At 39.6% G+C, this 15985-nt stretch overlaps 1 protein-coding gene across 1 annotated transcript in view; it reads right to left on the bottom strand.

Annotated features, from left to right (window-relative positions):
• Window positions 1–14502, bottom strand: part of LOC122801319 (autoimmune regulator-like) — a 452484-nt gene extending 437982 nt beyond the window's left edge. Inside the window, exon 1 of the mRNA XM_044070862.1 lies at window positions 14356–14502. Coding sequence (XP_043926797.1) covers window positions 14356–14502 — 147 coding nt within the window. The remainder of the gene's footprint in view (window positions 1–14355) is intronic.
• Between the last annotated feature and the right edge of the window lie 1483 nt (window positions 14503–15985).

The raw sequence follows: 15985 nt of genomic DNA, 5'->3' as shown, positions 1-15985 counted from the left end.
CCCCACACCCCCCTACTTAAATATACCAACTCTGAGATCGCGCTACAGTGAAGAGAACAGTAATGCTCCTGTTGCACTTACTGTTCTCTTCACTGTAGTGGGATCTCGGAGTTGATATATTTAAGTAGGGGGTGTGGGGGGTGCAGGGGGCTTCCCCCCTGCAAACACTTTATTTTAGTTCATTTGTGGGTTTTTTTCAGTTTTAAATGTCGCGATACCGACATTTCAGCATTTAAAAGTGGACATATATATATATATATTAACAAATGCAATAGGAAAACATGTTATGGAGTCAGATAATACACATAGTTTTGTATTCAGAGTTATGGACATAAGTTTTACAAATATAAGGGGAGGAGATAAAAATAATGACCTTGTACTCAAGGAATATAATTGGATAGTTAAATTGCAAGCTGATAGATTTCCTGGTTAAAACTCTAAAATATCTATTAAACCTGTTTTAAAACGCAAACAGCTATGTTTGAAAAAATGAAATGTATGTAAAGAAATAACATTATGCACATCAATCTATAACATGTATTATTCTGCATTAGCTCTTTGAACAAACTGTGTTCTTAATTGCATTTATTATCTGGTTGGCTGCCTCATTCATTATGTCTTTTGAATTTTAAATAAATAAGGATGTGTTTAGCAGTTTTGTATCCCACTGAAGAAGGAGTAATCCGAAAGCTTTGTGGTTTGTAATTTTGCTGCTACTTATCGTTTTATCTGTTTTAAAATAAACCATTTGGACGTAACTGACCTGTTTTATTTTGCTTGAAAATGGATTGAAGCCATTCTAAGTATTACAGATGAGACTAATGCTGGTTAAATGTTGAAGTAATTGAGAAGGGATACACTTTTCCATGATTTCAGAGAGGAAAAGGACAGCAATTGGATGGTCATCATTTAATGCAATCAAGGTTTCACTTTTGTGAAAAAGAAGAATGAGTGCCTTTTGTCTGTCAGTAAGGGAACATGCCCCTCCTTTACTGAACAGATGGTAAGTATGGAGATAGGGCATGTAATCACAGATACAACATTTTCAGAAATTAATGTGTAACTGTAAATTGTTTAAGCTATCAAAAATGTATAGTGTAACAGTTTTAAATTTGTATGTGCGAGTCCTAAAATTGAAACTGAATTAGCAAAAAAATGGGAACGTATATATATATATATTAAGTCCGAGATTATTGGACCTGAAAGTATCCCCTTTTCTCAGAGGTATGGTGATATTAGAGTTAGTGTATATAAGTAATGGGGTTATGGAGTGCAGGGGGTTTGCCACATGAAAAAATAAGTTTAAAGAAGAACAGCAACAACAATTCTCTGTTCTCCATCAGTTCGCTGCAATTGTCTTACAGTTGTGGGACTTGCAATCACAATGATTACTGACAGTATGAAAGTAAAATAGTCTTAATGAGAAGATCATATAAATGACTCATAATGCTATTAAATATACATTACCTTCGCAACAAGTGATAGGAAATGAATGGCAGACATAGCAGCTATCATATCATCAGTTATGGGAGTAGCATTATGAGCAGAAGGGATATGATCAGTACTAATCTAGAACATTTTAAGATTATTCTTTTACTTGTGAAATTCATAATATTGGGACATTGATATTTCTTGTGTTTCTTCAGCTACATTTTTTTTGTTTGTTACCCAAATCCTTATTATTTCTGTATGTGAATAAACAAGGAAGTAATTATCTAGGACTAACTAATTAGGAACATTTTATATCATCAAGAAACATTAAAGATGTAACCAGTCATAACTACTGACTGCTCCTGTAGCCAAAGCATGAGTGGTGTTGTCATTGTATCATTATAGCATAAGAAATGATATGGAATAAGCTGCAGCAAATCACCAGGTGAAATGCTGACTGTTTCTTTCATTTGCACATGTAGGTCCAACAGATTAGACAGCACATATGTCTGATAATTTGCAGGAGAAATGGTTAGAGATGCAAAGGATGGACTTTTTTGCCATATTTTTCAAATGCTTCAGACCTTTGTCAAAAATATAGAAGCCTAAGAAACTTTCCTTTTATTATTTTAGAAAGGAAGACTTCAACGGAACTGGATTTGCAATGAGCCTGTTCTGTAGAAATGTAAAAATCATTATAACTCTCATCTTCTTAACACAAAAAATCTAGACAAAGCCTAAAATAATGGAGGGCAAAGGCGCAAAAATATGTACAGATTTTAAATATTGCTCTTAGAAACTTACAAAGCTGCTAGAATAACAGAATTTGTGTTAGCATGCTTTTTCCAAAAGATATTGTCTGAAACTCAAATGTATGCAATTATTTAGGGACTTCAATTTTCAGTGATTTGACAGAAAACCACAAATGTTATGAGGAACAGACTAAAAATATGAGGCAAAAATCTAGACATTCTGCAAAAATCTGTACAGTTGAGAGCTATGAATCATTAATAATAGTACAGAATATTTCTGGTCTTCTGGGGACATAAAATAAATCATCTGGTATACAAGAAATGGCGTTATATATTTATAAGATTCTGCTGTGGTTTATCATAACTTGCTCAGGATCTGTTTACTCAGTCAAGAGTTGTTTGAGCTGTATTTGATGGAGTCATTTTTTACCTCAACAGCTGTTCACGTGTTACTTATTTTAGCAATATGCAAAGGCTCAAAGATATGTGATGCTGTCTTCTCCAAGGCTGGCAAGTAGCAGACAAAAAAAGAGTGATGCATATTTACATGTTTGATAATGATCACTCATTCTCTGAGATGCGTAAACTTCAAAATGAGACTATGTAAATAAAGAAGGTGTGAGGCTGAAGCCCCCCACCCCCCAGAAATTCATGGAAGGGCTGCCTGTCAGTAAAAATATATTTTTTTCAATTTACCCACTGCCATGAACGCTTTATTTTTTTCAGTGCATACGTATAGCACTTATACATGCTGAAATGCAAAAGCTATTGTGTTTAGAGTTCATACACTTTGAGGGACACAGTAAACCCATGCTCCAATGGCAGAACCTTTTTAAACATTAGTCTTTTAGATTTCTTTAGGATATTCAAACATTTTTCTGATTGACTCAACTACATCACCTCCAGAATGCTCAGGGGATCCAATCTGAAACTAACAGGAAACATCCTCAAATTCATTAAACTGCTTGATTATGAAAAATACAAGTGTTATACTGCGAGAGTGTATGTAAATTGCAGGATTAGGAAGGTGGTGCTGTAGAGTCTTTAGGTGAAAGGCAAATTACCTTCACTTCCAGTACATTTATCTGTGGACTGGCCTGGTGTTGTATGTATGTCTCTTGGACTGTCTGTCCTAAACAATGCCCCCTCACCCCAGGGCTGCTGCATCCAGGGTGCCCCTGATAGAGGGGGGAGGGAAAATGAACAGCTTGCACTACTACTGAATGTATGTGTGACAGGTTTGGGACAGCTGGATCACCTGGGTCATGAGACCTGACATCCCATATCACTAGACCTGCAAGGTCCATTGCAGAATTCTCAAATCAAACTTTGCAAAGGGAGCTAGATGCATTCTTGCAGCCATAAAACCTAGAATCTTTAGTACAATGGGTGATACTAGCTTAGAATGATTCAAATAGGGCAGGACTGTTATCTGAAGGGACTGAATCATCTCTGGGGTGAGACACACTGTTTGGATACTGTGTCCAGGTGACAGCTTATAAACACTTGTAGCAGTAATGCCTCCAAATGGGGCTTAGCAGTGCTTACAAATATTCCCAAGGACAGACACAGCTGTAGGAAGCAATCATTTGCCTGCCTGCACTGTTGGAGGCAATTCATTTAGATATGGGAGTACTTTAATTCCATGAAGTCTTAGATGAACTGCTATTCCTGCCATATATCTGTTAAATACCCTGGGGGTGTGGTAGGGCCAAGTGAGAGTGCTCCAAAATGATAGTCTCTGACTCACACCCTGGATCAAAGAACTTCCTAGATGCCTTGGCAATGTGTATATGCATATAAGCATTCCAGAGATCCAAAAAGCACATCCAATCTCCTTCCTGAAGACATGGAAGAACTGACTACATCCAGAACCTGGCTTTCTGTACTCACAATTTTATACTTCATACATGCAGAATGGACTTAAGATCCTTCATTTTTTGAGAACCAAAAATAACCTCAGTTAAACTCAAAATCGTCTCTGGTCTGGTGGGACCTCTTTGATGGCTCTTTTGTTAAAGAGGTTTGCTAACTCTTGTTTGGTCACCACCTTCTGGCAGGGTGGAGCATCTGACTACTGAAGAGGAAGGTGGTCTTAGGAAAGAAAGAAATGGAATTGTGTAGCCCTTTGAATATTACTTCCCTAAGCCCTATATCCCGAATGATGGCTTCCCCGACTTGGAGAGGGAGAAGGGAAACCTGACCCCTGACTGCCTCAAGGGATGGGCAGTCAGACAAGTTCTTAGGGATTCTTGATTAAGGTCCCTGAAGAGAATAATGGGACCCCTGATTTTACAAACCCTCTGTGCCTCTGTGCCTCTACATCAGCATCCATTCCAGAAATTCCTATGACCTTAGGAATTTCTGTCTGAATAGCACTCAAAGATTGGTTGTCAGCAAAGATTTTCTGAGGGGCACAGAATTTCACCCCTGCAACAGTGAACATTTTACCATGTCACTTGCTCTTTAGCAGATTGTCTTCCACTTGAGATCCAAATAAAGAGGACCCGTCCTATAGGGCATTATCTAAGGATGCCTTGAAGTCTTTCACAAGCCAAAAAAAAAGCTACATCCAAGCATGTCTCTTCATGGTTACGCTGGAACTAGTTGCCCTTGCTGCTCTACCTGCAGCATTATGAATGACTCTCATGCAAACTGATGATATTAAGGATATTGTTGGTAACTGTGACTCTAACTCATGAATAGGTCAGTATGTGGCAATATTTTCAATGTTTTTTGCATTTTTTTTTCTGATGGATCTCATCAAAAACATTTCAAGAATATTTAGAAAATGATATGCTCTGATGGTAAATACACCAGTTGTATAGAAAACGTGTTGAAACAATCTATATCCATGTATAAGAAATGCACCAAAGGGTTGTCTTTAGACAATGAAATATGCAAGTGGGGCCTTACTTCAAGCCCATCTTTCTTTGTTCATAGATTCATAGGTGTGTACTAGGCTAATGGCCTGGGAGCCTTTACAAGCTTAGCCCATAGAAGTGCCCTGGCATCGTGCTGCCTGACATTAGTTTCCAGAGCCTCTATCAAGCAGAGCCACTGGAATGATCCCTGAGGTGAACTTTCTATTTCCCATCCACTCATCAAGATTTTTCTTGAAGAGGGCCAGTGAGGTGCTCTGCTTGACATCTATGGGAAATCTATTCCAGAGATGGGCAGTCTCTAGGTTATGAACCTGTCCCTCCACATGTCCTGTTGATTGTGGTAATGAGGTTGATGTCTCTGGAGCATGTGGTGTGGAGGAACTGGGATTTCTTTAGATGTAGCATTTCTAACAGAGCTGGGCCAGACATGGCTTTGTAAGTCAAGCAGAGATCGCCTCTTAGTAGACAATGTGAGACAGAGAATAGCTGAAGGTTTTTGAGTCTGTCCATGTAGGATATGTGTTTAAGGCCTAGGATCCTCTTTGTGAGGTACTTTTGTGGCCTTTCCAGCTGTTGCATGTGTCTAGTGAGGTACATGCCAAATGGGGCATTATACTTGCTGATTGGCCTAATGAGGGAAGAGTAGAGAGAGACGATGACCACTTTTTTCCTGGATGCAAAACCCTTGGTAATGAGATGTGCCACATAGAAGGACTTTCTGACCACAGTAGCAGTGTGGTGGTTGAAGGAGAGGTTGCTGTCAACCTGTGTCCCCAGATCTCTTATAATACCTTCAGTGTTCAGTGGGCTCCCATCAATGTGGTAATTAGTGGGAACTGAGTTTTTCCCAAAAGGGATGACAACGTATTTTTTGGCATTAAGCTTAAGGCCATGGTTTCAACACCAGTAATTGGTCTCAGTGAGCCCTTTCTATAGGATGTCTACATCACTTGGGGAGTTAATAATGGTTCCCAGCTTGCAGTTGTCTAAGAGGTTGGGCAGCCAGAACTCCTCCATGTTGGCCTAGATTTCTGAGAAGTAGATGCCAAACAGGAGAGGACCCAGGACTGATCCCTGTGGGACTCCACTTGTGACTGGTCAGCAGTCTGACTTGGAGACTGCTACTTTCACACTGTGGGTTCTATCTATGAGCCAATTTGCAACCCACCTAGTGATATAGGGGTTGATGCCTAGTTTGGTGAGTTTGTCAATAATTCCTGAGTGGGGAATGGTATCAAAGGTCTTGGCCAAATCAATGTAGGCTGTATGAATTGCCTTGCCCTCATCCACAGCTCTGGTGACTAACTCAAATAAGTCAACCAGGTTGAGCAGACATGATCTACCTTTTACTAAACCAAATTGAGTGGGATCTAGATTTTGGAGAGTCCCTATATCCTTGTTAATTAGGTCCATGATGATGCACTACATAGCCTTACATATCAGACTCATCAGGCTAATGGGGCAATAATTCCCAGTGTCTGTAGTCACTCCCCCTTTATGGAGAGGGATGACTGTAGCAGTGCGCCATTTGGTAGGGACAAAGCTTGAGGTGAGGCTGTGATTGAACAGGGAACACAAATGTGGTGCCAGTTCACTTTGTAGTTCATGTAGAACACATCCAGGGATATTGTCGGGTCCCATGGAAGCTGTATTCTTGGCCTTGGACAATGTAGCTTTAACCTGTGTAGCTGACTGTTACCTTCTCCTTATTCAACCTAGTGAGTGGGACATCAGTGTGCCTCACTATCCAGTCACCTATGACTAGTGTATTGGGCAAGCTTTATAGGTGAGATATGTGTCTTGTGGTTTGTGCTGTGTTGTGGTGGTTGAGTGTGTTTCTGCCTTGGAGGTCTCTGCTGTTTGAGTAGATTTCTATTGAGAGCCTCCGCAAAGGTGGGTGTGTGGTTTGTGTTTTTATGTGAGAGCTGTGATGGTGGGTATTCTGGAGGGCTATGTGTTGCATGTGGTGTGCAGGTGTTGACCTTCTCTTCTTGACCAGCTATTCCGGTCTTGGCTTGAGAGTGCATGGCTTCCAATTTGGATATATAAGTGCATCTCTCACAAGTCTGAGTGTTGGGAGATAAGAGGAGAGGGTTGTCTGTGTACATGAGGCAGTTGCTACACTGCCCCAGAATGCCCAAATTCACCAGGTTAATAGGAGAAAGCACAGGGGACTGAACTTTAGACATGCCAGGAGGGTGTGGTCATTATTGTTAAGTACTGGAGCGGTTTCCTTTAAAAGGAAAAATGTCACTCAATGTGTCTGAGTCTGTACAGAGCACTGCCAAGCACTTGAGGGGAAACTAATACATAGACCCTTAAAATTTAAGGATGACGTATTTATGCAGATATTCTGAAGCTAGAAAGAAATCAAACAGTACTTACTGAAAAATAAAGAATTAACTTGTCAAGAATGATGAAAAGAGGGGAGTCGCATGAATGACTACTGCCTGGCTATTACTAATCCTGGTCTCATCACAGCTTCACTCTATTGGGATACAATACTCCTTTGCTTCTTCTCTCACCAGAAGCAAAATGTTAGCACCAATCCCAAGAAGAGAAGCAGGCCACGGCCTGTTTGGTGACCCACAGTCTTGTCCCAGATGATGTAAGGGTCTGCAGGCTTGTAGCCTTTTTCTGGTAGATGCCTCAAATAGCAACCAGACCAATTGCTTGTAGCCTTTTTCTGGTAGATGCCTCAAATAGCAACCAGACCAATCAGATATGTTAAGCACAGACACTCACTCTCCAACCAGAAAGAGTCAGGAATCAATGCACTCTGCTCCTACTCTCACCAGGATCAGAATATAAGCACAGATTCCAAGCTGTCACCTATATAGCAGTTATTAAGCTTTCCGGTGATCAGCAGTCACCAGGAAATAATGTAACTTCACTCCTCCTCTCACCAGGAGAGAAAACATAAGCACTAATCCCAAGATGACTACTGAGAGGCAGAATGTAAGCCTTCCAATAACTGGTGGTCTTGCAATAGATGCTTAAAGGTAAGATGAAAAAAATGGTTTATCCTAAACACTGCATTGTGCACTAGAGGAGTTAGATGTGAAAGTAGGTAACTTAAGTTTTACCTGTCTAAAAAGTTAAGTTTATGTGGAGAGTCACAATCTTTAAAACAGCAAGATAGATTGAAAGGGGGTGGTCACTTCTGTATTCTGGTACTATGGAATACAGTAGGATGGCCAATAAATTTAAATAGTTGAAGGGGAGTGATTTCACAAAATGATGATTTTGTGCTTACTCACACCAGCCAGTAAAAGCAGAGAGGAAATGAGATATAGGGTCAAATTAACATAAGGGGCAGGCAACTAGAAAGACAGCGGTGTTTAAGAACACAACAGTAACCGGGTGGGAAAAATTTCTGTCTGACTCACAACAGAGAGAGCTGTGGTATCTTTTCAAGTGTTAATATGCAGTTAAAAGCAGAATACAAGTAAAACACAGTGTAAAGAAAACAAATCAGAGTATACAAAATAGAGGCTGGAGAATCTTGTCTGGCTTCCTTGGGATGAAATTTGTCACAGCAGGTTCTCACCATGCCCTATACACAACCAAGACCATCAAGTAATCATTTGATGAAGACCAGTCAAGCTATATATGGAGTGGAGCAAAAGGCCTCATAAAGAATCTCTTCTTCAAGATAGACTGGGTCTATGGGTCAATAACCCCTCTATATTATGACTTCAAGGATTTCTGCAAATGTGGAGTCACCAGAAATGGACTTGAGAGGAACCTCCCCTTTGTCCAAGTCATTTTCAGGGGTAGGGACTCTTCTCTGGGGAGTTCATGTGTCCCCTCTTGCAATTCCTCTTCCTGAGGACACTCAGAGTGAACCATTCCAAATGTTCTGGCTGGAAGTCTTCTTCAGACATCCTGGACTAAATATCCCTACAACTTGCTGGAAAGAAAATGAACAGTTCCGTAACTAAAACTGAGAAGTGTCTTGGAAAGAAGCTAACATTGATGCAACTCCTTAGGATCCAACAACTTACATGGTTGCACTGGTATTGAATCCTATGTTTCAGCTAATGGAGTCAAAATTGTGGTTATTTGTCCCCTGCTAACACTGACATATTAATGCTATGTCAGTAATTCTGAGCCCTGGGAGTCATACTAGCTCCAGTGCTGAGGAAGTCTTTAGCACAGGGGGCACAAAAGCTGATGACATTGACACCAAAATCACCACTGCTGACACTAAACCATAAAAGTTGATGACCTAGTGTCTAGCAGATCTCAGCACAAAAGGTGTTAGTGTGAAGGTCACCAGTGCCAACATATGTGTTGATGCCAATGGAGGAAGTCACATGGATGTCACTATAGAAGACTGTAGGAAAAAAGTCAGCTCCAAGGTCCGATGTCAAAGCATGGCTTGAAGAAGGACGTTACAAGGTGCATGAGAGTGGAACTTTACGAGCTACAGAGCATACAGAGAGTAAAGAAATGACACCCATCTTGATTTGAGCCTTGACCAATCAATATATTCTGAAAGGCTGTGAAGGGATTGAACTGACCTCATGGACATGGATGAGGGAGACCTCAACTCCATGTACCCAGAAAGCTCCCTCTCCAAGAAGAAACAACCCAACTTTCTCCTCAGAGCAATGAAAAAGCACCATCTCAACCTCAGTCTATGAGACTCTTCATTCGCAAGAGAAGAATGAACTATAATGGTTGATAAAGGATCTGTTCTAGCTACCTTGGGTGAAGGAGACAGCTTGTCCTATCCTTTTTGTGCCCTTTCATTCTCTAGCCTACATTTTTCCTATCTTTTGACATTTGGTAGAAGAAGTCCTTTCAATATATTTTTTCTTTCTGTCCTGAAAAGTCTTGTTACAAACATTTTTACAGATGTCACATTGCATCTACAAGTTTTCCACTTGCAGGCACATGACACAAGCGTCATGTGTATGGAAAATGTGACTACACTTTTCTTGAAGCCTGAAGCTTTATCCCTCTTGGTCTCTATCCATACCAGTACTGAAAAACAATGCCATAAGTTAGAAACAGCAGCAATAAACAGCCAGGAGGGTCTAATTCAATGTCTAACATAGAAGGGAGTGGGAGAAGTAACTTTAACCACTTCTGCATTGAAGGGGACAGCAAGGGTATGGCATCCAGGTGCCTTGAAGTGGACAAGCTGGGATACGGCATCTAGGTCCGAGGATGTCATTCTTCTGTTATACTCAGCCCTTGTCGGATGAATCATTGAGTACAACATCCCCTTCAATATGTACCTGACTAGGCATATACATCAACTGTAGCATCCAGAGAGGTTCCTCACAAAAAGAGCACAGGGCATAAACAACATGTACTACAATGACCACCTCAAAGCCCTGTTCCTGTACTCAGTATCCTACAGGCTGCTGAGATGTGATCTATGCCTGGCCTACAAAGCATCCTCTCATCCCTCTCTGATGGACCTGTTTTAGACCTGTAAAACAAATAGCATTAGAATTACCAGATCTAGAATGCTAAACCTCACCTGTAACATAAACAGGACATGCTGAAGGGAAAGGTATGTGTCTCATAGACTACTCCTTCTCTGGATCATGATTCCCATCCATATCAAGCACATATCTTCCCTAATTAGTTTGAAGAAGCACCTGAAGCCACGAACCACTCAAACACGACTTTATTACAAAAAAATAGTTAAAACCAATATAGCAATGATTTTATAAAAGTTCCAATACTTCATGTGTGGTGGCAAAGTTAGAAATTTCTTTTCCCATGTATTTAGAACTATATTCGCAAATCTAGGAGCACAACAGGACCCCATAGCTACACCTTTTATTTGCCTAAAGAACTTTCCTTCAAAAACTATAAAGTTGTTTAACAATGTCAGTTCTAAAAGTTCCATAATCACTCCTAATTCCTTCTTTGGTATCTAGTACAGCTTCTAAAAACCAATCCATTCCTATTTGATGTGGAATCACTGAAAATAAATCTATTATATCCACTGTTAAAAAAGTGATGTCCTTATTGTATAAATGTTGGTTAACACTCTTTAATAGGTCCCATGAATTCTTTAAAAAACCTTCTTTGTCTAGCCCTACATTCTTGATTTTTTCATCCACAAATTTAGCCAATGGATATGTTTTGATCCATTAGCTGAAACTATAGACCTGATTGGTGGGTTGTTTGTATATTTATGCACTTTCACAATACCAAAAATAACTGGTATAAGTGGCTTCTCAACATGGAGATACTCGAACATCTGCTTGTTAATTAACCCATCATTCAATAGTTCTTTAAGAGCAAAATCAATTTTAGAGTAAGCTATATTTATTTCGTTGATAGATACTACCTCATATCTATCTTCATTCCTTAATAATTCTTCCATTTTGGTATTATAAATAATATTATCCATTATAACAATCCCCCCTCCTTTATCAGGCCTTGAAATTCTTATGTTTCTATCCTCTCTTAAATTATTTAGCAATTGCCTTTGTGGTCACATATCTTCCCTAACCCAATTTAATTGTAATTTGGACCAGTGGTTGGGGAGTCAGAAATTTACCCCTCATCTGGCACTATGTCTCTAATAGATTAAGGCAGCCTATAAATACTTGACCACCCATGCCCAAGTCTACATATACCCCATAAAACAACCCCAGAGTATCAACCTCCCAAATACATTTGGGAAGCAAGGCTAGGCATAAAAATGCCTCCAAGGGTCTTTAGCCTAGTAATCACCTATGAACTTACGTACCTGGGCAGAGCCTGAAGCTGGTCAATAAATACAAATAAATAAACCATCAAATAAAGAAAGAGAAAAAAATTATATTAAACCATCTCTAAACAACAGAATAAATGAAAAAATTACACTATTATGAAAAGCAGTACTTATCGCCTCTGATGGCCCTGCTGATCAGTGTGATGGCAATAGACATCTGGAGAAAGAGATGGACGTATGTTGCCATTATGTGACTGAGGGGAGGAGTCTGAACATGGGAAAGCCACTTGGAGGCCAAGAAAGGTGGCACATGCAGCAACCAGTCTGGCCTTGAAATGGGCAGACTAGATCAGGCAAGAGGGTAAATCTGTGGAGAAAGGGACATGAGATGAATTAAGGACACAGAAAAAAACTCTCTGTACTGATCATACATCTCAACCGTACCAAATTACTCAGTTTTTACTGAGTTTTGGGGTCCAAATAATGGGGTGCCGCAGTTCCCGAGTGGCATCCCTTCATTTCCAATTTTCCCAGCTTTTTATTCATTTTTTTTTTTCACTTTTTGAGCTAATGACATCACGTGCCCAATGACGTCAGCCTGTCAGAATTGAGCACAAATGCTCACATTTTCAGTTTCTGCCTGGGAAGGACTTTGAATTTTCTGTGACTGCAAGCAGGAATTGAAGGACTGTTTACTTCTGCGAGTGCGGAGGAACTGAACAAGAAGGACGTGTGAATGTGAGCGCAAGTGGGAATTTAATGCTGGCTCGAAGTATTGCAGAGCTACTTGAGCGAGCGGACTGCTGCAAATACTGCAGAGCTACTTGAGCGAGTGGACTGCTGGAAGTACTGCAGAGCTACATTGGACATGGCTGCAGGGGAACTTTGGTGCCATATTTTGGTTGTCTGTTCTTCAGTTTGCATTTGAAAGTTGGTATCCCACAATTCCACTGGAGTGGGCAAGGTTACGTAATTGTGTATGCAAATTTTATGTTAATCAGCATACAGATTTGTACCTATTTTACATGGGCCTTGTCCAGATTTAGGATGTTTCCAGGTTGAGGTATGGTACTGATCAGAATTAATCTGGGAATAAAGCACATGTAAAATGAAATGCCTAGAAATTATACCCCTCTAATCAGAAGAATGTAGCTGTCTACACTGGGCTCAAATAACAGTAGCAGTCTGAAGCTAGGGTATCTACCTGGCAGAGTGGGTGAAGGTGAGAGAATGCATATCAACTCTGAAAAAGAAGCAGAGAAACAGTCCTTGATTTGTCTGCTAAGGGGAACTCAAAGCAAAATGTTCAAAATTTGGAAGCTGTTAGTAACCTGTAATAGTGGCCTTTCTCTGGAATATCATCATGTGGCAAACAAGAATCATTTTGCTGAACTTTTCACTTTTTTATCACAATGATACTTAAAATCCATTTTTTTTCAATTACAAATGAAGAGTAAGAAGTGATGCTATTTCCCTGGGGCCCAGATGAAATTTCCGTTACTGGAAAAAGTAATTTTCTCATGCAGGTAAATTACATGTACAGTTGTTCTACTCATCGTTTGTAAAGGTAAACAATATACACAGTAAGTCATTTATATCCAAGTGTGCATTTCCCTATTTGTTTGTTCTGGTACCATGGTTACTGTCCCTACTACACAAAGTGCATATTGAGATGGATCAGCAGTGTTTGTGTGTCTGTATATGTGCATATTTGTGCATGTGTGTGTTATGCATTTGAGTGTGTCTATGTAAGGATAGGGGGATGTGCAGGGGAAAAATGTGTACCTAAAAAGCAACACATTCACAGGGTAGGGGCTGACTGCATAGGACTCCAGCAAATGGGGTTTGATGGCTGATATGGCAACACCCTTATCAACTGAATACAGATAGGCAGACATCTATGATAAAGGGGATTAAAATGCTTCTTTTGAGAAGCACTATATTTTACAGTGTAAGACTTGTTCAGCCTAAATGCAGCTGTATCCTACTTTCCTCCACTAGACCATCAATTAAGCTGTTTCATAACTACACGTTGCACAGTGTAAATTCAAGTAGGGAGTATTCCCTCTGTTCTGTCAGAAATCAGCATCAAATTTACAATACTTTCTTAATCATTCTCATAGAATTATTTCAGTGATCTCCTTTCAGATATGATGGCATAAATTTTATGCGGCAGAACCTCAAGTGATATCAGATCATATATGTCAAAATCAAACTTAAAATGCTAGCAACAGAACTTTTTCCTATATTCTACTGTGAATCCCAATTAGCAAACTCTCCCTTTGTATTAATACAAAGTTTTTTAAATGCTATACAAGACAAATCTTTATGTTGATATTAGTCCCAAATTACTGAAATATCTTTTGCAGGGTGAAACATGTTTTCAACAATTAAGCCACCAGTATGCATAATTAGTCATTTAGGCATCTCTAGAAATGTTCACTTTGTTGTTGTGTTGGATATTAGTACTTATAGTGTAGTCGCCCTCCCTTTGCTTAGATATAGCCCTAGCAGAAGAATCTTGCTAATGTTCTCCCAAAGTTAGTTGCTTAAGCAATACCCAATGACCTCGACTGTCCACGTCCCTTTTGTGTCTCACCTGAAACATCTCCTCAGTAACAATGTCATAATCTGTAAGTCCATGAAGGAAAGGGAAGAGGTCATCAATGGCCATTGCAATCTCTGTTCGATGCATTTTCAAGATCTGTCGTACGTTCGCATCTGCATACTGTTCTGGGCTGGACATCCTGCAGAAAACAGACAAAGTTTGTTATTACCAAGGGTCACTCAGACAATGGCTACTTTATACAGCATTCCTTCCAAGACATCAAGCTTGTAGCAAACCATATCCATCAAAAGTGCCATTTATTTGTTTTCTTTCTCAGTTACGTACAGACTTACTTATTTGTTAACCAGAAATGTGAAATGGTCAAAGACAGTTTTCAATCTCATGCCAGATAAAGCACAAGTATTAGAAGAATAAAAATATTTGCAAAAGAAAAATGTAAAACACACTTAGTGATAGGTTTAAAAAGAAGCTTGGTGATATATAACTTAATGGTTCTTGGAAAAAATACAGCATACAGTGCAAACTGTTAAAGACATGGTTTAAGCTCATTGACGTAATCAGTAATTGTAAGTACAATATACACGTGTACACAGAAGGAAAAACAAGGCTCAAATAGACTTGTGATATATCAAACAGAAGTAAGAAGAGGAAACGGTGAACAGTGCCAAGATCCCATCACAATATTATCAGTCATGATGATTATTAATAATAATAATAATAATAAAAACAGCTAATATACAAATGGAAATGCTTTCTTACATGCAAAGATGCAGTTCCTATAAGTCTACTTGCTGTCATAGAATTAGTTCAGTAGGACTGGCCTGACCTAATTAGGTCTCTTATCAGGTACAATCCCACCTTTTCCTCTGACACCTATAATGCATTAGCAACATCTGTGACAGTTATACCAGCATATGTAGGCATGCTGTCATGTAGGACAGGTCTTACAGATGGAAACCAAGGAAAAACCCTGATAAAAGTATATTATTACAACAACTGTAATAAAATTAACAAACACATACTACTACAGAAAGAAACCACTTACAACAATCTTTAATACTGCTTGCATATAGCATGTACTCTGACACGAAGTAGCTTCCCTTTATAAAAAGGTGATGAACAGCCCTGCTTTGACATACAAGCAATTGTACAGTGAGACTGATCTACCACCTCCTTTCTGTAACATGTCAGGGAGTTCACTAGATTCTGAAAATGAATACACTCCCTGTTTTGTTTTAAGTATGAGACTAAACGGTGGAATTGGACACAAAAGTATTACCTATGTTACTCAACATTGCAAAGACATGCAGTAGGTGGATTGCACACCCTAAATTGGCCATCGGTGAGAGTGTGTGTGTGAGTGAGTGGTGGAAATGAACTACCGCAGCAAGGCTAGCCGCCCAGTGGTGTAAACCCTGGCTCGAGACAATTGCCACTTTGGAAGTGACACCCCGACCCCATGTGCAAAATGGGAAAAGGGGTTGAGGATGGATAGATGGACTATAGTATCAGGAAGTAATCTCCCTCCTACCCTTATTAATACAAGTGTGCACACTTATCTTTCTAGTACAAAATAAAGTCTCTGTAGCATGCAACACAGTGAAGCCATTGAACTGGAGGCATCTAAATAGCCATACTAACTGTACTCCAACACTGTTAA

This window comes from Protopterus annectens, chromosome 4.part1 (genome assembly GCF_019279795.1).
Source record: "Protopterus annectens isolate FY-2018-M chromosome 4.part1, PAN1.0, whole genome shotgun sequence".
Lineage (NCBI taxonomy): Eukaryota > Metazoa > Chordata > Ceratodontiformes > Protopteridae > Protopterus > Protopterus annectens.
The sequence above is the reverse complement of the archived record's forward strand: the minus strand, read 5'-3'. Positions and strand labels throughout refer to the sequence as shown.